Raw genomic sequence first — 22,172 nt, forward strand, 5'->3', positions numbered from 1 at the left:
GGGGCGGTCTAGAACTGGTTAAAGGCACTGGACTGCATCTAATGTGAACCATTCCTAAAGCTGAAATTTTAATCAAATATTTTGCATTTTCTTTTCCCCTTTCATCAGCAAATGAGATGTTAAAGCAAAACCTTGCTGTTTTCAGTCTGTATCTGATTTTAGTCTCTGTGACATCATTACTGGGGTTCTGTGCTTTTCTATGCCATCCATGTAGGTCATGGCTGGTGGAGGTACCAGCAGGGTTCTGTACATAGCGTTCTGAAAATAGGAAGCTGTGGTGATGACCGCATGGCTGAAGAAACTGAAATCCAATGAGTGAAAGGGGTGCACCAGGGGCAGTAAGGCTTTGGAGGAAAGGGGGACCTACTGGCATACTCCAATCGGGATCTGAAGTAGGCTTTTTCTGGCCCTATCTTTGGATTAGAGCTGGAATCATTTAGTCGTCATATTTATAATTTAAGAATGATTTTAGAATAACGGCCACTCTTTCTGTCTGACTGGCCATAGGACTCCTTAACACCACTACATATGAGAAAACGTGTGTTAAAGCGAAAGTCTGAACAGTAATGAGCTGCTGATGTACCTTGCAGTCCATTCTTAAAAGGAATCCCAATGCATGAATACAATTTTATAAAAAATAATTGTAATTCATCAGTGTAAATTACAAATGCTTTGTGTTCTGATAAGCAGGTGTAAATTTTCAAGCATTGAAGTGCATTATGAATTAATTGAACGTCCTGTCTTAATGTAACATGTGAATTTGTATGTGTTAATGTATCTCTCGTGGGGGACGAACAAACCCTAAGCTAAATTTGAGTTCCACCTGGTTTTATTAGTCATGGAGATGCAGAATAACGATATAACCCAACATTCATTCCTATGTGGCTTCTTCTCCTGCACCCTCCCTTGGCATTGCTGGCAATCTAAGTTGTGCAAAAATATTTGAAACTTGACTTTTCCAGAGTCCATCCAATGTGAATGCTCTGTACTTATTTCTTTTGGCCACTAGATGGTGCTGTGCATGTTACAGGTATACAGTATGCAGCACCAAAAGTGGAGGACCTTGTATTGGGGATACTGTATTTTGTATCTGGGATGCCATCACAGAACTCTCTTCCATGCTTTCCAGAGGGACATGTCACAACTCATTGCATTACAGCATGCATTAACAACTAACTATTGTATGTGTTTAGTTTAAAAAAAAACAAAAGGGATGCAGCGCTAAAAATATGAGTGAAAACCAGACTGTAGGGTGCTGTGTAAAGTGCTAAATACATATACAATGAAAGAGTGAACTGAAAGTAAAAGAATAATGTGAAACATTCATAATATTATGACACTGGGTGATCCTGGCAATAAGCAATTCTGAATAGTGTGATACCCAAACAAGATATGCTGACCTGTAACAGACAGAACATTTTCACATATGATGACTTGTGTGCAAAAAACGTATTCTGAAAAAATAAATGGCAACACAAAAGTCACTTGACTATAATAAAGTTCAAAATGTTATGTTCAATCCTCTAAACATGATCGCAGGGTTTAAAAAATTAGTGGGAAGTAATAATAACGCTGGATCAAGCAGGGTAATATTCGCACATGACACCTGGGAACGTGCCTCAAACAGGCATGGACGGTAGTCAGGAACTCTCCAACCCGGACCCCTTCGAATGGACTGGCATGCGCATGGCACCTGCGTCCATCAAGCCAAAGTTGACCTGAAAACCCAGACTTCAATAGCGATGTTCTTGGTATATGTGGTACTCTTTTTCTTTATAATGATTGTTGTTTATCCTATTCAGGCTTTCATGCTTTTGGTCACATACTTTTGAAACTTAAATCTGTGTATTGTCTCCTTCCCGATATCTGAGCCACCCGCTGCCGCACGAAGGCTCCCAGGTCCCGGCCTTTCCTAGTCTCGTCCTCAGGCCATTCTTCACATAGTTTTAGAAACCTCTGATACCGTTAGGTTTGCCAGAAGAACCTATTTGCAAATTCAGGACTTGAGTAGATTTTAGCAGGTACAGAAAGTTTGCTACATAAATAATTACACATTTACAGAGAGATGTATGTGTATCTGGACTGTCTTCTTAAAGCAAACTTTTACCCTCCCTTCTCACATTTTTCATTTCTAATTGTTATCCCACCATTAAATCAATTGCATTGTTTATTTTTTTCTTATAAATCTCTCCTTTCTGTTCTTGTCTTCACCTTGGCGAGAATGACGTAACCTGTTCACCCGCAGACTCCTTGAATATCAGCATCATATATTGCAGGAGTCTACAGGCATCTTTTTTTTTTTTTTTTTTTGTTTTTTTTTTAATATGAGCAACAAGAGTTTTCCTAGCCAGGGCACTGAGTGTGCAGACATGGATCTTCTGGGTGCGTCCTTATGGGGAGAAGCAAAGAATTCCAGGAAGTAAACGCAAAGACCATTTGCTGCCCCTAATGCAAATGGTTGCCAGGATATGATCAGTGACTATAGAAAAACAATAGTGCACATGAAAACAAAAGCATATAGTTCACTGTAAAATAGAGAAACTCCACATACCTACCCTGGGGTATTTTTTTTATTTTTTTTTTATTTCCTTTTGATCCCCTCTTAACCTTCTTACATGGTTATCCTCAATATACATACATGTGCAGCCAGTGAATCCAGCATTGTTCTGTGGTGAACCATCGCTCTGCTGCAGACCTAGTCTTGCATTGCTATCTTCTGCTTAAACATCACTGAGAGCTGGCGGTCTCTTCTGGGTTCTTAGAGCTATCCCCCTGATGATATGCACCAGATTCTCCCTCCTCCAGTATTGCCTTATAAGCTGATGGGAAATCAGATGTTTATATCCCAGGTAGTAGCAGGAGACCACCAGTAGCTACAGCCAGAATGACACAGAAATGCTGACCTAGGATACAAACTGTGTCTGGGGGTCGGTCAAAGGCTCCATTCTATGTAATGGTCAGATATATGAACAGTGAATGTGTCAGACATTGATTTGTAGCGTATAAATCTGACGGCTGTCGCTGTTTGCACAGTGTGCAGGTGTTTAAAGAAAATCTGCAGCCGGTGGCCTTGTGAGCGTCGAACCAAGAAAAAAAAAGTCTGGTTCTTTTAGATTGTGCAGAGAATGCGGTAGTGGAACATTTTAGTTTTTGCTGTGAAGTTCCACTTTATTTTGTCTGGGATGATCATGGAGCTATTACCCAAGCAATTAAAGAATGTCTTTTATAAATGACAAATCTGTATTTCATGGGGACCTATAGTGTGAAGGGTTTGTATCCTTTATGCATATAGAATGCAACTTCCTCAGTTATTCCCAGTTTCTGTGACAATCGGAAAGGAATGTAGCAAACGTCACACGTGCTAGGCAGCTGAATTAATAAAGGGACTTCTGTGTCCCCTGCTCTGCTAGTCTGCTTGACGAATAACCGCTCATAAGGCCTTTTTCCTTTCTTTTCCTTTTCATCTGTGGTTGTGTACAGAAAAGAAAATTCACTATTTCTTAATATGGAATACATTTTAGAATGGTCCAACAGCTGCTACTCTGTGATTTCTTGGTTTTGTCAGTGTTCCGGATCAGCCGTTTTTGCAAAAGATCATAGGTTGCTCAGCTCATGAAACAAAACCGTGCAATACAAACATTGAGCATCAGGTGTATAATCTGGAGCTAAATGTCGCCTATAGCAGCCAATCATATTTCAGTTGTTTATAGTGCTGTTAAGAGATGTGAGTCCTTTTCTTGTCTTTTTTTTTTTTTTCTTTTTTGATCAATCCTTTCCTCGTGATTCTAATGACCTCTTCTGCGCAAGACCTAAAGAAGGGAGGGGCCTTTTCCTTGAAACGCATTGGCAGTATTTGATGCTCTCAACCAATAAACATTTCAAAAAAACCTTAACATGATATGAACTTTTGTACCAGGCACTCCTCAATACCCACCCCAGAATTTCTGCTGTGGGTTCAAAAGTACTGTATTTTCCAGTCTATAAGGGACTGGGCGTATAAGACGACCCCCTAATTCTACTGTATTTCTACCATTTTTGCCTTTACTCACTGTATAGGACGACCCCCCTTCTGAGGCTTCATATTGCCCAAATTTCCTTCTTCTTAATGGAAGTTGGAGCCATACCGCGCTGAGTCGATCACAGCGAGCGATGTATTCTATTAATGAATACAATGCCTGCTCGGATTGGCAGAGGCTGTAACATCAGTCCGCGCCTCTCAAAGCCAATCCAAGCAGGCTACTCTATGTAGCCTGCTCGGATTGGCAGAGGTCATTACTCCAATCTGAGCAGGCTCTGTATTCGTTATTGGAATACATCGCTCGCCAGGATTGGCTCAGCAGTGTACACTGTATGTAGCCAAAGCTACATACAGTATTATCGCACATCCAGCAGGCTGAGATACAGCCGACTGCATTTGATACCCGGCGTATAAGACCCCCGCTTTTTGCCGTTTTTTTTTTAAGTGTAAAAGGTCATCTTATACGCCGGAAAATACTACTTCTTCTTTTTTTTTTTTTATACTACAGCTTTAAAAAAAAAAAGTCTCTCGATGTTCACTATGGTCTCTACTTGTACAGTAGTTGGTATACAGTATATTTCTGTGGCATAGGGTGGCTCCTCTATTCAGAATGTGTCTGCAGAATTATTACAGCCTTTCTTCACCAGAGAATGCCATCCGGGGTTCACTATAGACGCAAATGGAAATCTGCAACTCTGATGTAGTTTGATCACCATGTGCCCCGTTCTTTACACCCATAGGAAAATGATCCAGTTTTTAATATTTGGACTTTGAGTAGGTGACAAATGTTCTTTCTTAAATTAAATCTGTAGTGTACTTTCAAGAAGTACATATTGTAAAGTACACATTTTTACTTTTATTATTCTGTACATGATATAAAATACAAGATAAATGTTCTCTGTATCAATCCATCTGTACATCCGCTTTAATGTGCCCTTTATGGAGTCGGATGTTTTTGATTTAAGTCAGTTACTTGACTCCTAAACTTGCAATAAGGGAAAGGAACCTGGAAGCAAAATGTTACATTTTTTTGGGAGATGCATTGAACAAATCAATATTTTTTTTTAACACCACTATTTTAAGCGATAGATGATTTCAGTGTTTTTTTATTTTTATGTATCTCCAGCTGAATCAGAATGTGGAAGTGCAGCGGGCTCGCCTGCGCGATGACATCAAGGAGTACAAGTTCCGTGAAGCGCGGTTGCTCCAGGATTACACCGAGCTGGAGGAGGAGAATATATCCCTGCAGAAGCAAGTCTCTGTTCTCAAGCAAAACCAGGTGGGTATATCAGGATTGATTTAGAAATACCTTGAAATATTTGTAGGTTCTCTATCCCTCCCTTCCCCTCTTCCCTCCCCTCCTTCTATCTTCACTCGTCTTTTCCTTTCTGTAGCTGTTTCTACACGCCTTCTACAAGATCCATCTAGCTGGTGGTTAGCAGGTTATTCATGCTTTCTGAGCCATAATGGACACTTGTTTTTTTATCTTTCTACTTGGGACTTGTTCTCCTCAATCAGAGTGCACTCGCAATTTAGATTTCACTTCATTATACGTTACGCAGGCGCTGTTCTGCATTCATGTGTTTTGGATTTTGTAAAATTACAACTACATCTCATTAGTGTTCTTATTTGTCAGTAGCGTGCTCCGCCTGCATTGTTCTACTGACTATCGCATGTTTCCATAGTGGACCAATACCCTTGTGTCTGTTATGGTCTGTCTTTTTTTTTTTTTTTTTTATGGAAAAAGTGTGAATTTGCTTATCTCATGTATTGAAAAGTCACCCCTTCTCCACTCCAAACCCACTGGAAATATTTTACACTTCTGAGAGTGTAGAATACCTGCTACTCCGTTGGCTTCTGTGGTTCTTCCTGCCGGCTTGTAAGCAGAGCAGGGCTTATCTGAAGTCAAATACCTGCAGCAGCTGAGGGAGCAGCGATGCTTCAGCTTTACAGTACATGCTGGAAAAGGTACCGTATATACTCGAGTATAAGTCGAGTTTTTCAGCACATTTTTTTGTGCTGAAAATGGCCCCCTCTACTTAAAATCGAGTTAAGCATTTTTCTGCAGCAAAAAATGTCATTTTCCGAACCGACTTTGGGGCCCCGTATCTCAGGGCCACTTGGTGCTAGGAACCCCAAATTTGGTGTGCAAACCCAGTGGAACTGGTACAACAACATATCCAAAGCTGGGGTTTCTAGATACGGGGCCCCAAATTAGGTTCGGAAAATGTCATTCTCTGCTGCAGAAAAGTGCTTGATATTTTCTGAACTGATTTTTGGGGCCCTGTATCTCGGGGCCACTTGGTGCTAGAAACCCCAGCTTTGGATATTTTTTGGTGCTAGTTCCACTGGGTTTGCACACCAAATGGGGTTCCTAGCACTAAGTGGCCCCGAGATACGCGGCCCCAAAGTCGGTCAACTGTGTCCATCTGCAGCAATGTCATTTCGGGACCCTTTGGGTTCAGAGACCCCAAATTTTGGCTGCAGCTATTGGGGCATCTAGGAACCCTTAACTACCGAGTTTGAAGTTCGGGGGACCTATGGCTGCAAATGGGCACAGTGAGGCTGCAAATGGGCATTGTTGACCCTCTTTTTTCCACTTACAGTAGCTGTGCATTTCTCACCCTCGTCTTATACTCGGGTTAATACGTTTTTCCCATTTTTTTGTGGTAAATTAGGGCCTCGACTTATACTCGGATCAACTTATACTCGAGTATATACGGTAAGTATTCAATAATGCATGTTGTTGCAAAGCAGTGCCATTCATTCTGAGTGGCACCCCAGTGCCTCTTTTTTCAATGGACCTGTATTGCAGCGCACACGATTGTTGTAGTGCACTGTGTTACAAAAAATAATACATGCAGCTTTTTTTGTGTGTTAGGGGGCTTATTCAAATGAATGAGCTGCCTTAATGCAACAGAATTTAAAGTGGATGTAAACTCTCTCCTATACCCAGTGAAGTGAACAGCCTCAGATGATACACAGAGATAAAACAAATCTCCCTACAGAAGTTTTACATGCAGCTCTTCTGTGGATGTAGGCTGCCTCAAATCCTTCTGTCTCCATCTAATCCTAGACAGACTCCAGGATTTTGGGATCAGGGCTCTATGGGGCCAAACCATCACTTCCAGGACTCCTTGTTCTTCATTACAATGAAGATTATATGCACTCAGCCCCCCTCATACCTGTATATACTCAGCCCAACCTCATACCTGCATGCACTTGGCACCCCTCATACCTGCATGCTCTTGGCCCCCCTCATACCTGTATGCTCTTGGCCCCCCTCATACCTGTATGCTCTTGGCCCCCCTCATACCTGTATGCTCTTGGCCCCCCTCATACCTGTATGCACTTGGCCCCCCTCATACCTGTATGCACTTGGCCCCCCTCATACCTGTATGCACTTGGCCCCCCTCATACCTGTATGCACTTGGCCCCCCTCATACCTGTATGCACTTGGCCCCCCTCATACCTGTATGCACTTGGCCCCCCTCATACCTGTATGCACTTGGCCCCCCTCATACCTGTATGCACTCGGGCCCCCCTCAAACCTGTATGCACTCGGGCCCCCCTCAAACCTGTATGCACTCGGGCCCCCCTCAAACCTGTATGCACTCGGGCCCCCCTCAAACCTGTATGCACTCGGGCCCCCCTCAAACCTGTATGCACTCGGGCCCCCCTCAAACCTGTATGCACTCGGGCCCCCCTCAAACCTGTATGCACTTGGCCCCCCTCAAACCTGTATGCACTTGGCCCCCCTCAAACCTGTATGCACTTGGCCCCCCTCAAACCTGTATGCACTTGGCCCCCCTCAAACCTGTATGCACTTGGCCCCCCTCAAACCTGTATGCACTTGGCCCCCCTCAAACCTGTATGCACTTGGCCCCCCTCAAACCTGTATGCACTTGGCCCCCCTCCTCATACCTGTATGCACTTGGCCCCCCTCCTCATACCTGTATGCACTTGGCCCCCCTCCTCATACCTGTATGCACTCGGCCCCCCCCTCACACCTGTATGCACTCGGCCCCCCCCTCACACCTGTATGCACTCGGCCCGCCCCCCCTCACACCTGTATGCACTCGGCCCCCCCCCCTCACACCTGTATGCACTCGGCGCCCCCCCTCACACCTGTATGCACTCGGCGCCCCCCCCTCACACCTGTATGCACTCGGCGCCCCCCCCCCACACCTGTATGCACTCGGCGCCCCCCCCTCACACCTGTATGCACTCGGCGCCCCCCCCTCACACCTGTATGCACTCGGCGCCCCCCCCTCACACCTGTATGCACTCGGCGCCCCCCCCTCACACCTGTATGCACTCGGCGCCCCCCCCTCACACCTGTATGCACTCGGCGCCCCCCCTCACACCTGTATGCACTCGGCGGCCCCCCCCTCACACCTGTACGCACTCGGCGGCCCCCCCTCACACCTGTACGCACTCGGCTGCCCCCCCCCTCACACCTGTACGCACTCGGCTGCCCCCCCCCTCACACCTGTACGCACTCGGCTGCCCCCCCTCACACCTGTACGCACTCGGCTGCCCCCCCCCCCCCTCACACCTGTACGCACTCGGCTGCCCCCCCCCCCCCCCACACACACACACACACACACCTGTACGCACTCGGCTTGGCTGTTCTTTACCCAGTTTTGAGCCTACACAGCTGTTTGTTTCAGTTAAAGTGGATATAAACTCTCACATATACCCAGTGAATTGAACAGCCCCAGATGATACAGAGAATTAAACAAATCTCCCTACAGAAGTTTTACATGCATATCTGCACTCTATAGCTTTCTATACTCTTTGGAAAGTGCACATAGTGTTACAAATCTTTCTTCCTGTTTCAGCAGTGGGTGTGGACTCAACTCTTGGCATACACTGTGTGTGAGCTGATTGGAGAGAAGGCACACACCCCCACGCCACATAGTCAGAGGAACAAAGAAACTTGCAGAGCTGTGTTGTGAATAGACAAGCTCTTTGCTTATCTATCCCTAAGTATACTCCTCCAACACAAATTTTAAGCTGCTTTTATTGTGTGTGTGTGTGTGTGTGTGTGTGTGTGTTTGTGTGTGTCGGAGAACTTGTCAGAAGCTATCATGCTGATAACAGGAACGAAGCAGCAGAAAAACACTGGACTTGGAGCTTTGGAGAGAGGTAAGTAAACACTACAGATATTTGTGCCCAGGTCAGATTTCATGAATGGGGTTTACAGCTACTTTAATACAGAGCAGGCTCTGAGCCTTAGCTACAGGAAGGCTGATTAAAGTATGTTTGTTTGTTTTTCTCCTAACATGTCTGGAATGTATTAGACATTCTTTACAAGGATGTCTAAACCCAAGAACAAGCATTTTCTATATTGCACATTATTAATCCTTAAATGTGGTGGCTGTTCAGGCTAAGTAAATTTTCTGCAAGTACCAAAAAACACCTGTTGATTCTGATTCCCTTGTCAATTCCTGACCACTGAATTAAAATGTCAAACTTATCAGCCTTCTCCTCTGTCTTCTTTCATCTACAGATGAGGAGAGGAGAAGGTGTTTGTAGTCCAAATCAGGAGATCAGCCCAGTCTAAGCTGCTTCTCAGTATATACTGTATAGTGCATCAGTGTTGTCACCCTAGGACATGAATTATGTTACTGGCAGGATCACCAGGTGACAAAGGAAAACAAACTGAAGAAAGGAAACAAATGCAGCTGTCTCATCTATGGACTGCTAAGCTGCAGCATATACATTTTTGTTTTTGGGTTTAGATGTACTTTAAAGGAAAACTGTTCTTGCTTGTGTCAACCATTACCACTTTCCTTAAAGTATAATTAAAGGCAAAACTTTTTCTTTTAGTTTCGGATAGAATGGAGATGGATTAGAACACCTGTCAGTTTTTATTGCTGTCTGTGTCCCCTTTAAGGAGATTCACCCCCTCTATTTGTCCTGTTTACCTTTATTAAAAAATTAACGTAAAATCCTAAATTTTGGAGAGGTTCACAGAAAAGTAATGGGGACACATGTTCTGGTGACCTGGAGATCCCCAAACAATTTCCTTAATTTGCAGGGATTTCCTCTCACTTTCTGCTTGGCTATGGGACAGGAATTGAATGGAAATCTCCGCAGGTGGCGAAAAGACTGACGGGGGTTATAACCCTCCTTTACTCTATCCAAAATGGGGGGGGGGGGGGGGGGTTTGCCTATAGTTCTACTTTAATCTTTCTGTAGGCATCCATAGTTGTCATTTACTTTGTTGAACCCTAAATTGGGTCATTGGGAAGCATTTATTGTAGGCCGCAGTATTTCAATTTCTTATATGTTGTTTCCTCTAGGTGGAATTTGAAGGTCTTAAACATGAGATCAAAAGATTGGAGGAGGAGACAGAATTCTTGAACAGCCAACTGGAAGATGCCATCCGGTTAAAAGAGATATCTGAGAGACAGTTGGAGGAATCTCTAGAGACTTTGAAGACAGAGCGTGAGCAGAAGAACAACCTGCGTAAGGAGCTGTCCCATTACATGAACATCAATGACTCCATGTACAGCAACCATCTGAGCTTCTCCCTGGATGGACTCAAGTTCAGCGATGAAATTACAGAGCCGAATAATGATGATTCCATGAATGGTTTTGAGCATAATGGGATCATCAAAATGAATGCTGACAACAAGATGTCCACCCCCAAAAAGAATGATCCGGCTCCAAGCCTGGTTTCTGATCTGCTAAGTGAGCTAAACATCTCTGAAATACAGAAATTAAAGCAGCAGCTGATGCAGGTATGACAAACAGAGTTTGCTGGCCAACACCCTAAAAGGTTATAAGGGAATAGGAAACTGAAGTTCCTCGTTGTGGAATGATTTACAGTTTCACTGCATTTCATTTTATGCTAAAAACACTACTCTCACGCGTATTTTTTTTTTCAATTGTTTATTTCAATAGGGCATTCGGTTATACAGGAACATCAATAATTTTGAACATACAGTGGATTATCTCCACCTATAAAGCCACATGCCCAGTCAACACCGTGTCATCATTAGGTAAACATAGGAAGTGCATTTCAGACAATGGGCCTCAAGGACTAGGAAGTCTCCGTATCCCGCATAATTTAACGGTTAACACCATTTTTTTTTTATTTGGTGAAAAAAGAATAGAAGAAAAAAAAAAGGGGGGGGGGGGGGGAAATGAGTGAACAGGTAAGACCCAGAGGGCCAAAACAGCGAGGAGAGCATTAGGGAAAATGAAGGAAAAGAGAGGGTCAGAAAAAGATGGATGGAAGGGGGGTCAGTCACCAGCCAGCACCCCCAACAATGTCTGGGGTGCCTTTCCAGTAGACTCATATTCCAGGGGAGTTAAGTCACCAGCTCCGCATGTTCCTCAGAGTAGATGAATTTGTGCCAGTAGAACTGCTTCTTGAGCAATTTCTCCCTGTCCGTGGCAACCAGGTCCTCCATGGCATTGATCTTGGCTACTTTTTTCAACCAGACGGCAACCACCGGTGGCTGTCTGCTTCTAGTACAGTGGGATGCAGCTCTTCGCTGCTGTGAGCAGGAGAGGCAAGATGGATTTCCTATATATCTTGCTTGGAATCTTGTGGTGGTGAAGGAGGAAGAACGCAGGGGTCTTGGGCAGCTCGCGATCTGTAAATTTCTGAACAATGCAGTGAATCTCAGTCAAGTTGGACAGCAAAAGGAGACAGGACCAGAAGATGGGTAGGAGAGAACCGGGTTCCTCCCCACACCTCCAGCAGAGATCAGTGTTCTGCGGGAACATCTTGTGGATCCTTACTGACGTATTATACCTCCTGGTCAGTACCTTGTATCCCGCTTCCTGGTGGTTAGCACAAACTGAGAGCAACTGGTAAGTCTGGGATACAACGTGGCGCGTAGGGGAATAATTCTAGACACAACATAACTTGAAGTACGTAAGGCTTTTCCTGTAGGGTTCTGGGGGAAGTAACGTGCCAATGAAATGGGCTAACTGTAGTTTTTGCCAGAAGGAGAGGCCTGCCAAAGATGGGTCATCCATGATTTGTTGCCTGGTCATCCATTGTCCGTTTGTGAGGAAGTGCCGGACCTGGGATCGTTCAGTCTCCTTCAGATCCTGAAATCTAGGGTCACAGAGTCCCGACTGAAGGCAGGGTTTCCCATGGCAGGGGTGAACGGCGAAGGGGTGGGTGCAAAGGAAAAGTTGCGTAAGGCTTCTTGAGCCATCCGCCACGTTTCACCTACAGTGGGGGGTGGTCTAGTATCCGGCGTGGTAGGTTCAACTGGCACCAAGGAAACACATCTAGCCGGGTCCCAGCCAGGAGCCCCTCCAACTGTATCCACTGTTTCAGAGGACCATGGCGGCGCACCGGTCCAGGATTCGGGTCAGATGGCAGGCCATATGATAGAGGTTGATATCCGGTAAAGCTATGCCACCCAACACTTTTGTCAGTCACAGAAAAGACTGGGCCAGCCGTGGGGGTTTCTCAGGAAAGGAACTCAGGATACGGACTGGGAGGGCCTGGAGATGGTATAACAACCAGGGCATAACACGCATATTTTTTAATAGTTCCATCTCTGACCTAAACCTGTCAACGCTCCATTAGTGAGATTTTCCCTGTAACTGCTCGTGTCTCCATCCCCTGCCATAAGGCCATAGTGTGAGTGTTGCAGCTAGACCGTCCAGTAATGTGTACTACATGTTTGATAATACATCTGCGTAACATCAGAATTGTAATTGCTTTGGTAATTAGGCAGAGCTGGAAATGTTGTTGAGGGTATCTTGCACCCACATCCAAAATTTGAAAAAATAATAATGGGAGATTCCAGCTACCCAGAATCCGTTTAGGGTTGCACCCATATATATTTTTTTTCTTAACAGAGTATACTCAAGTACTTGCCGATACCAATTGCCAATTATGGGCGATTTGAGCCCATACAAAATGCATGGGCTCAAATCACTCTGCAAGGAATCGCATGTGTTTTTGAAGAGGTGTGCGGTGCGATTCCTGTCTGAATCGCATGGGGTTTCCCACACTGCATCAGTGTCACTATGACAAGCCTAGGTTCACACAGCATAATGGGAGATATTGGCACATGAGAAGATCAGCCCCTGAAACAGTCCTAAAAAGTCCAATAATAGTAGTCCATAAAGTTCAGTACCGGAGGCTGCTATCCCCAAAATGAGAAGCCAGCTCTGTAATGAAGCAATATAGAAAGCCAGGGAAGCGCCATCTAAGTGCAGCAATGGGCAAATAGTTTTATTAAAAAATAGAACAACTGTTAAAAAAAACATCTCGCATGTCAAATACAAATCTGTGCGATCGTAGTGTCCCTGTCTTGTGGGACACGCCGATGATTGAAAACTACGGCTGCTTGTGTTGCTCACAGGGCTTGGAGGAGATGTATAGGCCCGTAGAAGGAGCTCACAAGCTCCAAGCACGTAGTCTGTTACTGCAGTGGTCCACCCCCAAGCTGACATCACTTCCGCCCTATACCTATGTGTGTGCTCCAAGCTGGTTTACAGGGATCTCAGAACTTCCTACATCTCCTCTAGTCCTGTGAGCACCACAAGCAGCCGTGGTTTTCTATTATCAGCGGGTCCTGTGGCATGGGGACACTATGACTGTGCAGATTTGAGTTGTTATAACCATTTTTTAATAAACTGACCATTGCTGCACTTAGATGGCGCTTCCCTGTCTTTCTAAAATGGGTTCACACAGGAGCGGTGGGGGAAACCACAGATTGGAATTGCACTGCATTCCTGTGCCTTTTGTATGGGCTTTAAATCGCACTGCAAAGGTACCACTTTTAGATATCATAGCAATTACATCAGTACAATTATCGGCAACAAATACTGGTATTGGTGCAACCCTACATTATGTATCGGTTTCTGAAAAGTAAACTTGCATCTATATTCATTTCCGTATTTAATTGTCAACCAAAAGTCATTTTTTATTTTGCCTTTATTAAAATTTTGTTTTAGGTTGAAAGAGAGAAGGTTGGTCTTTTGTCGACTCTTCAGGAGTCTCAGAAACAGTTGGAGAACACCAAAGGAGCCCTGTCTGAGCAAAGCGACAAAGTCAGCAGGCTTACTGAGAACCTAAATGCCATGAAGAAGCTCCATGCCACCAAGGAGCGTCAGTCTGCCCTAGACAATGAGAAAGAGAGGGACAGCCATGAAGACGGAGACTACTATGAGGTTGACATTAATGGCCCTGAGATTCTGGAATGCAAATACAAACTTGCTATGGCAGAAATCCATGACCTCAAAGAGGAACTGAAGACTGTAAAGTCCAAGTACGAAGAATGTGAGCTTAAGTACGAAGAGGATAAGAACAGGTTTGAAAGTGAAACTCAGTCTATGGCAGAAAAGATCTCCTATCTAGAAAAGACCACACGCCAAGATAGAGACCAAGTTGTCAGACTGGAGAAAGAACTCAAGAAAGTGAGTGATGTGGCAGGAGAATCGCAAGGAAGTCTCACAGTGGCACAGGATGAGCTTGTCACATTTAGTGAAGAATTGGCCAACTTGTACCACCATGTCTGTATGTGCAACAACGTGACACCCAACAGGGTCATGCTGGATTACTACAAGGAGGGAAAAGGTGGCAGGAACAGTCCTGAGGGTAAAGGGCGCAGGTCACCAATATTGCTTTCCAAAGGTCTGTTGACCACAGAAAATGGCCAAAGCGAGTGTGGATCTCCAGTATCTCCAGTTCCATCGCCTGTTTCTGACCACAGAAAAGAACCCATGAACATTTACAACCTCATAGCCATAATCCGTGACCAGATCAAACATTTACAAGCTGCAGTGGACAGGAGCACAGAGCTGTCTCGACAGCAGGTGGCCAGCCAGGAGCTTGGACCAGCAGTGGATAAAGACAAAGAAACCCTCATGCAGGACATCTTGAAGCTGAAGTCTTTGCTCAGCACAAAGCGAGAGCAAATTGCTACCCTGCGCACCGTATTGAAAGCCAACAAACAAGTGAGTAGCGATTGGCTATGGAGCTTAAGCAATTATTATATATATTATAATTTATTCATTGGGTGATCTGCTTGAAAGAAAGTAGGTTAGGTTTCATTATTGCAGATGGGAAAGTGTATTTGCATAAGATCTCTAGAGCAGCTGAATCTTTCTAATTTTAATTCAAATCAAAGCTATATATCCTTTTATTCCTAATTCAGTCTTATCTTTCCTTTTTAAGAACTGTGTTTGTCTGCTCTGCTTTGACTGAATTTGAAGGACCTGTCAGATTTAGAAAATACATTTTTTGTTAAATACCATAAAACAGTAATTACATTTTGCAAGAATTAAGACCACAATTCAAGAAAATAAATTGAAAAGACACACATGAAGCCTTTTTCTGGGGAAATTAGTAGCATGCACAATTTATATCACCAAATTCTTCTTTTTGCCCTACTTCAAGGAACATAACGTTTTTATATAGGATGTAACTATTAATGAGAGTTTATCAATTGGCTTATTTCAAGATGACATGTTTAAATGGTTCACCTCAAGATAACATGTTACACACCCGTATTTAGGGTGTAACCTGCTCCTAATCAACCTGCCCCCCACTGCCTGAACCCCTCCCTGCGACAGTGGATGGGGCTTCCTCTCCCCCGCAGCTGCTATCACATTTAAAAATCGGCATTCATTCACAGGGATCTGTGAATAAACTAAAAGTCCCATCTTCCACTGTGGCAGACGGACTTTTTCAATTTCAGTGGGCTGAGAGTGTGTGCTGATCAGCACGCTTGTAGTCCATTCACAATTCCTAAAGCTCTGAAACTGACCATGGGTGCAATGCTCTGCAGGCTCCTGAGGAAAAATAAAAATAAATACACCTTTTTCCTGCAAAAAAAAATAATTTGTATTTTATTATAATTTTTCATAAAGGTAAGCTAATCCTTTAAAATTTGAGAATTTTGTCAGTTTGCTACAGACAAGAATGGGATTATTGCAACATTAAGTTTGTGGAAACTGCTGTGGCCTGATCTGTGTGAGACAATTCAGCCCAGGACACCAGGATGTACTTGATTGTGTCTACTGTGGGCGTGCTTCCTAGTTCAAGTAGTAAAGACCCTGAATGATGCCAAAGGGAAGCTCATACATGGAGAGAATTTCTTTCCTGCAACCACTGGTTGCAGGAAAGGAATTTGCTCGATTCCCCCATCAACACCAACAGTGTTGACAGGGGAATCCCTTCCAGTGGGAAAAACAGTCTCTGTCAGGAGAAGACAGTGATTTTTGTTAGCGGCTATACCAGCCGCTAGCAACAATTGTATGTAAAATCCGGCAGGCTGGTTGCACCTAAGTTGTTTGATCAATTTGATCAGCCTCCTCATACATAGTTCGAATCTTGGTTAGTTCGCACTGAATCGGCCGAAATTCGAACAGTCTATGGCTGGCCTAAACAAAAATGGAATTGACCCTCTGGGGAGAATGGAAGGCATTTTCAGGGGGAGTACTGAGATCTTTTTGAATCGTAATAAATACCTTCATGTGTTATGTTTACAATTCATTTACATGTATACACTGAACAAAAATCTTTATCTGACGTTGGGTCAGCTGGAGGCCTTAATTTAGTAAAGGCTACATGTTTTGTCCAGAAAAGTGCAGCAATCTGAAATTCCTATAACGAGAAGAATCTCGTAGTTAAATGTTTTTTAGTATGGAACACCTCAGCATACCGTATACTCAAAGGAGATCTATAGTCACAGCATACATTTGCATTTTGTAGCAATACAAACAGTTATTTTTCAAGCCACAAGCTTACTTAAAGAAAAAAATCTTTCATGTTGTAAGTGCTGCTTGTCTCCTGGCCATCTCTTTCCACAACTTCCTGGAATCCCTGCATGCTTTTAAGCTTCTCCTCTGCTGTTTACTTTTGATTTCTAAGGACTACATATCCCATGGTACTTTACTGTCCGCCAGCAGTGATTCCTGTACTAACTCCGCCTCCTGAAACTCCTTCTTTCAGCACCTCTGCGTGTCACAGAATTCAAGGAAATGTGTGGGGACCTTCACAAATTTACAAACTTCATGATCAATCAGATTAATAAGAGTAGCCTAAAAATAATTGAAATCTAAGGAGATAATATATTTATTTTACATTTGGACCATGGATGCACTTTAAAGCTGAACTCTAGGGAAAGAAGAAATGCTCCCTTGAAGTGGTTCTGCCACTGCACTGCAAGCGGAAAATGCTCATTTAGGTTTAGGGCCCCAAAAAGCTATTTACCCCATCTTCCACTCCTGCAGGCTCCTCCTAGGCTGTAAGACCAGTCCCTCTTCTCAACTGTGCTCCAGCAGTCACAGGTCATCTGTCATCATCAAGTCCAATGTAGAGTGCATAGCCCTGCATTGGACTTGAGGACAATGAGGGATAGTTTACTGTCAGAGCGTAGGGAAGTAGAGGAAGGCGCCATATGCGATTGGGTTTTGTGGCCCCCTAGATCTGAACTAGCATTTAACACTTGCAGTGCAGGGGTAGCCCCACTGCAATGGAGCATTTTTCCTTCCCCCTGAGATTTCACTTTTATTGTGTGATGGCAAACCCCTGTTATTATCCAGCTGTGTTATCAGTTAACACAGTGGTTCTCAACCTTACTAGTGCCGTGACCCCTTGATAAAATTTCCCAAGTTGTGGGGACCCCTAACAGTAAAATTATTTTCGTAGTGTCTGTTATCGGCACCCAAGGCAAGTAATTTGCGTCCCCTAACCCACAGACGAGTCCCTTCCACTTGTACAGTATTAAAAGCCCTTATAGTACATTTTAGGATGTACCACTCTTTCTCTTTGTTCTCCTTTTTCTTTCCCTTTTATCTCTCTCCATCTTCTTGTTTTTTTTTTTTTCCCTGCCCCTTTCTCATATTCTTTCTCTCCCTTTTTCTTTGTTCCTTCCCCTCTTTTTCCTCTCCCTTTCATGTATTCTCTATTTTTATTCCTTCTCTTACTTCTTGGTGGGGGGGTGGGGGGAATGGGATGAGTGGCAATGCTGACGGGGAGTTGGAATGAGTGGCAATGCTGGGGGGAGTTCTGATCGGCCAACTTAGGTGCTCTTGATCAAGGTCATTTGCTGATCTGAGAACTGTAGTGGGGACTTTTAATGGCAACTATAAGCACAGGTTGTCTTACTCACTGTGTCTCTGGCTTCACTGTGTCTCCGACTTTGTGTTGTCTTGTAGCAGCGACACCTATGTTAAATTCAGGATAGGGTCTCCTTTAGCCCCACCCACTTCACATTCATCTCCAGTCAGCTGACCTCTAGTCTCTGCCCCCCAGCCATGTCCTTAACTGAATGGGCGGCCGCGGGCTCCAGGAACAGCCCAGCTGGGCGGCCTCAAAAAGGCTGGGAGAGTGGTGCGGGCTTCAGGAACAGGCCAGGATTCGATGACCACTGGCAAATCATCATTTGACCCCCAGGCTGAGAACCACTGAGTTAACATTTTCTTGCTGCAAAGCTTCTCTTAAATATATAGATTGGGATGGTCAACTGGCATTAATTGTTCTTTAAGAGTTTTGACCATGCAAATTTGAAGAATCCTAATATTTCTTCATCTGCTACTATCCTGGCTGTTGGTATATCTTCTGGCCACTAAACTTGTCTACCCATTTTACATCAACAGATTGGGTCTTAAAGAAGTAGGGCCAAAGCTTTTTAGGTCCTACTTCTCGTATGAATAATAAACTGCACTCCTGTGACCCATTTTCAGCAGAGAGCTAAAGCCTGCTGTCGGCTCTTGTCACTCAGCTGGTCCAGGCTTTGGATCTCTTCTGACTTTACAGTCGGGATCCACCCAGCAGCCTGGCCCGGTGGCTGACTCACCCCTTAGCAAGCCGCTGGGAGACGGAGCCAGCTGCTCCTGCCCCCTCCGCAGTCTGTTGCTACAGTGAGTGCTGGTGGTGCAGAGAAGAGAGCCAGTGACTGACAGTCATGGCTCTCTGCTCAGAGCGGAGGGGAGTACTGAACGATCAGTGGTGTTTGGTCGCTCAGCTCTCATAGTAGAGGTGGTGGGGGACAAATGCAGCATCAGGTCGATGCTGTGTCCACCTAGGTAAGTATTTTGTTTATTTTTTTTTTTTTGGGAAACCCTATACTTTTAATGGGCTAAGGCCACTCTTTCTATTTTATCGAGCAGTACCTGTACATAGAGGCTGTAAGCTCTTTATTGGGGCTGCGTGATCTCTCCAGCCTGGGATTTAAGTGCTGCTGCACTGAATGGCTGTGAGCAGGCTCACAGCAAATTTTAGCTGATCCTAACTGCAGCTTAAGGGTGCTTTTGAAGGCTCAGTGAAGTTGCTAATAAAAAGTTTGCAAATGCTGCCTTAATGCAAGTTGAGGCCTAAAAGAACATACTGAAATGGAAGTATTCTTCAGTACTTTCATGTGCAGGATGGAAGCAAATTGCAGAGCCTGTTACAGTCAGAACTCTGATGAATAAAACAGATTACCATACACATTAAAGTACCATTAGTGTTTTTCTCTATTTAGCATTTAAATAATTGGATCATGATAAATATATGGCAAGCTCTGCCATTGAAACAGATATGGTGCCTTATTTTTTTTTTTTTTTTCATCCTGTGTTTTGTGGTAAATTGTGTTGAAGGGTTGGGAGAGGAGTGATATAACATGCAATATTACACATTTTTATTACAAGCTTAGTCATGAGCTCTCCATGGTGCCATCCATGATTGAACATTCCATGGTATCTCTATTTGGTGTTAAGCTTCACTGATCTGTCTTGCCAAAACAGACGTTCAGATAAAACCAATTACTGCCTTTTCTTTTCCTCAGACTGCAGAAGTCGCTCTTGCCAACTTGAAGAGCAAATACGAGAACGAAAAAGCTATGGTGACCGAAACCATGATGAAACTCCGCAATGAGTTGAAGGCCCTCAAGGAGGACGCTGCTACATTCTCCTCTCTCCGAGCCATGTTTGCCACAAGGTATATATATATATTTTTTAAAATTCCAGATTAAAGATCCCTGCAATAGTAACACATTTATGCTGGCACGTGCCACGTGCCATGCTTCAACCCTTCATCACTGCAAGGTTATTTGGCAAAGGTTTTTAAAACTGTTATGCATCTCCCTACACCCAGTGCCTTAAAATGCCAGTATCCTGGCAGTCTGTTTTGAGGGGGGATATTCAATAGTATCTGGTGGTACTGGTCCTTCTTCTTTTTTTTTTCCTCCCTGGCACAGCATGACTGGCACGAGTTTTTTGCATTTGACCGTTTCATTTATCATTTTTTAGGTAAATCAGGTAAAGTGCACCTTATAAATTCATATTGTTAAATGGCATAGTTGTTCAGTGTGAAACTATTGCAGGTTTGGCAGAACTATTGAATCCTTTCATGTGGGGTCAGCAGCCTGAAAATCTTGACAAGGTTGTAAAGCCCCAGAGAGAACAATTCACAATATGTGTTAAGTCATGCTCCGATTTCCTCTATATCCAACAAAAGGCAGGAGCAGGAATATTTCTTGTCTCTGCTGACATTCAGGATTATTCCTAAATAACCTCTTGCAGCTAACATTGTTTTGTTTCTCTTTGATGTTAACACCTATAGAAAGCAATAAAACACACAGGTGAATGCACAATGTAAGAATATGCAACAAGATGATGCATTATTCATTGTTACCCAGCTCAAAGGTTTTATGCAGTAAACCGATTAGTGGCATATATGCAAAAAAAATGCTCTTAGAAGATCTCCAGGCAGTCTTCCACATCTTTTATGTGCAATTTTAGTTTTTTACCTTATTATCCCCAAATCTGTAGTAAAAAGTATATGTTCAGCTAGTTGAAATGGCTGACATTTACGGCTCACTTCTTTATTCAAATTGAGCCAATCCAGGTTGGAACTGGTTTCCCCAATCCACTTACAGGGCAAATTCACCTTTGGAAACATGTTGCACGTTTTTAGGGTGGAACGTGTAACATGTTCCCAGTGCTGCAGCCGCTGCCTGATCCCCGCACTCCCTGTGATAGCAGTATGGGAAAAAGTTGCCCGTACTAGCTGTCACTTTTTTAAATCAGTGGGGCTCTGCCCACATGGCCGCTTCATTCATTCATTCATTCATTCATTCACACAGCTCTGTGTGTGAATGAACTACAAGCCTCGACATCCTTGGCGGCTGTCAGCTTGTAGTTCTCAATAAACTATCATGGTGCTGTGGAGTGCCGTGGTAGTTCATTGATCCTTCCTGTCAGTGTATCTGCTTGCCTGTACGGGATGTATGAGCACACAGAAGATCTGCAGGAGACCTGCATGGCTCATCACTGGTGCAATGCTTTACAGGCTCCCAAAAAAAGAAAAATGCACAATTTTTTTGTACCTGCAAAAAAAGTGCATTTATCTATTTTTAAAGTGAACTTCTCCTTTTCATTTCTGTTAGAGGATTCACATAATTATGTGTGGTAGCTTGCATTGGAAAGGGAGCCTGTTCATTATTATTGGTTTTGCCACTACTGCATAGTGCAATGAAATGGCAATCACAGCTAATGAATGGCACAGCAGTACACCGCGGTAAACACGTTGCAGTAACAAATGGTAAAAGACAAGTTTTACCACCTATTACCAGAATGCAAAACCTGAATGGGCCTCTAATGTTTATGGGGATTATTTTATATACTAAACCTTTGCAGTGGCGCTGCTATGGGGGTGCGGCCCGCACCAGGTTAACACCCGCCAGGCTCAGACTAGCACTGGCACCCCATTGAGTGGTGCGCCGCGGCTCCCTCCTTCCCCTCCAAAATCTCCTCGGCTCCACGCAATGTGCGGGCAGAGTGGGGGGAGGAGGTGGGAGTGAGACAGAGGTTCCCAGGGTCCGACCGTCCCACACCCCGCGGCCACAATTACATCTCTGTCCCTGCTGGCTGCACTCACTGCCGCTTCCTCCTCGGCTCTGACGTGTACACAGGCTGGGAGGAAGAGCCGAGGAGGAAGAGGGCCACCATCCACGCCACCTGCCCTGAGGTATGTAACAGGAGTACTGCAGAGTTGGGGGACATGGTGATTGGGGGGGGGGGGCATTGGCAGGTAACAACTATGCTGCTAGAAATGATTTTGGGGGGGTTAGAGGATAGGTGCTAAGGGGTGCTTTGTTGTGGGTTAGGACTAGTACTAGAAGTAGAAGGCGGGGGGCAGATTTTCAATTTGACCACCCCTAGCACATATCCTCCA

At 44.2% G+C, this 22,172-nt stretch overlaps 1 protein-coding gene across 3 annotated transcripts in view; it reads left to right on the top strand.

Annotated features, from left to right (window-relative positions):
* BICD2 (BICD cargo adaptor 2) overlaps window positions 1–22,172 on the top strand; it is a 153,531-nt gene that overhangs the window by 110,208 nt on the left and 21,151 nt on the right. For all 3 annotated transcript variants that reach the window (XM_073592313.1, XM_073592314.1, XM_073592315.1), the window contains exons 3-6: window positions 5,145–5,297; window positions 10,330–10,770; window positions 13,964–14,965; window positions 19,783–19,934. In XM_073592313.1, coding sequence (XP_073448414.1) covers window positions 5,145–5,297; window positions 10,330–10,770; window positions 13,964–14,965; window positions 19,783–19,934 — 1,748 coding nt within the window. The remainder of the gene's footprint in view (window positions 1–5,144; window positions 5,298–10,329; window positions 10,771–13,963; window positions 14,966–19,782; window positions 19,935–22,172) is intronic.

Source organism: Aquarana catesbeiana, linkage group LG07, assembly GCF_042186555.1.
Source record: "Aquarana catesbeiana isolate 2022-GZ linkage group LG07, ASM4218655v1, whole genome shotgun sequence".
In the NCBI taxonomy this organism is placed as follows: domain Eukaryota; kingdom Metazoa; phylum Chordata; class Amphibia; order Anura; family Ranidae; genus Aquarana; species Aquarana catesbeiana.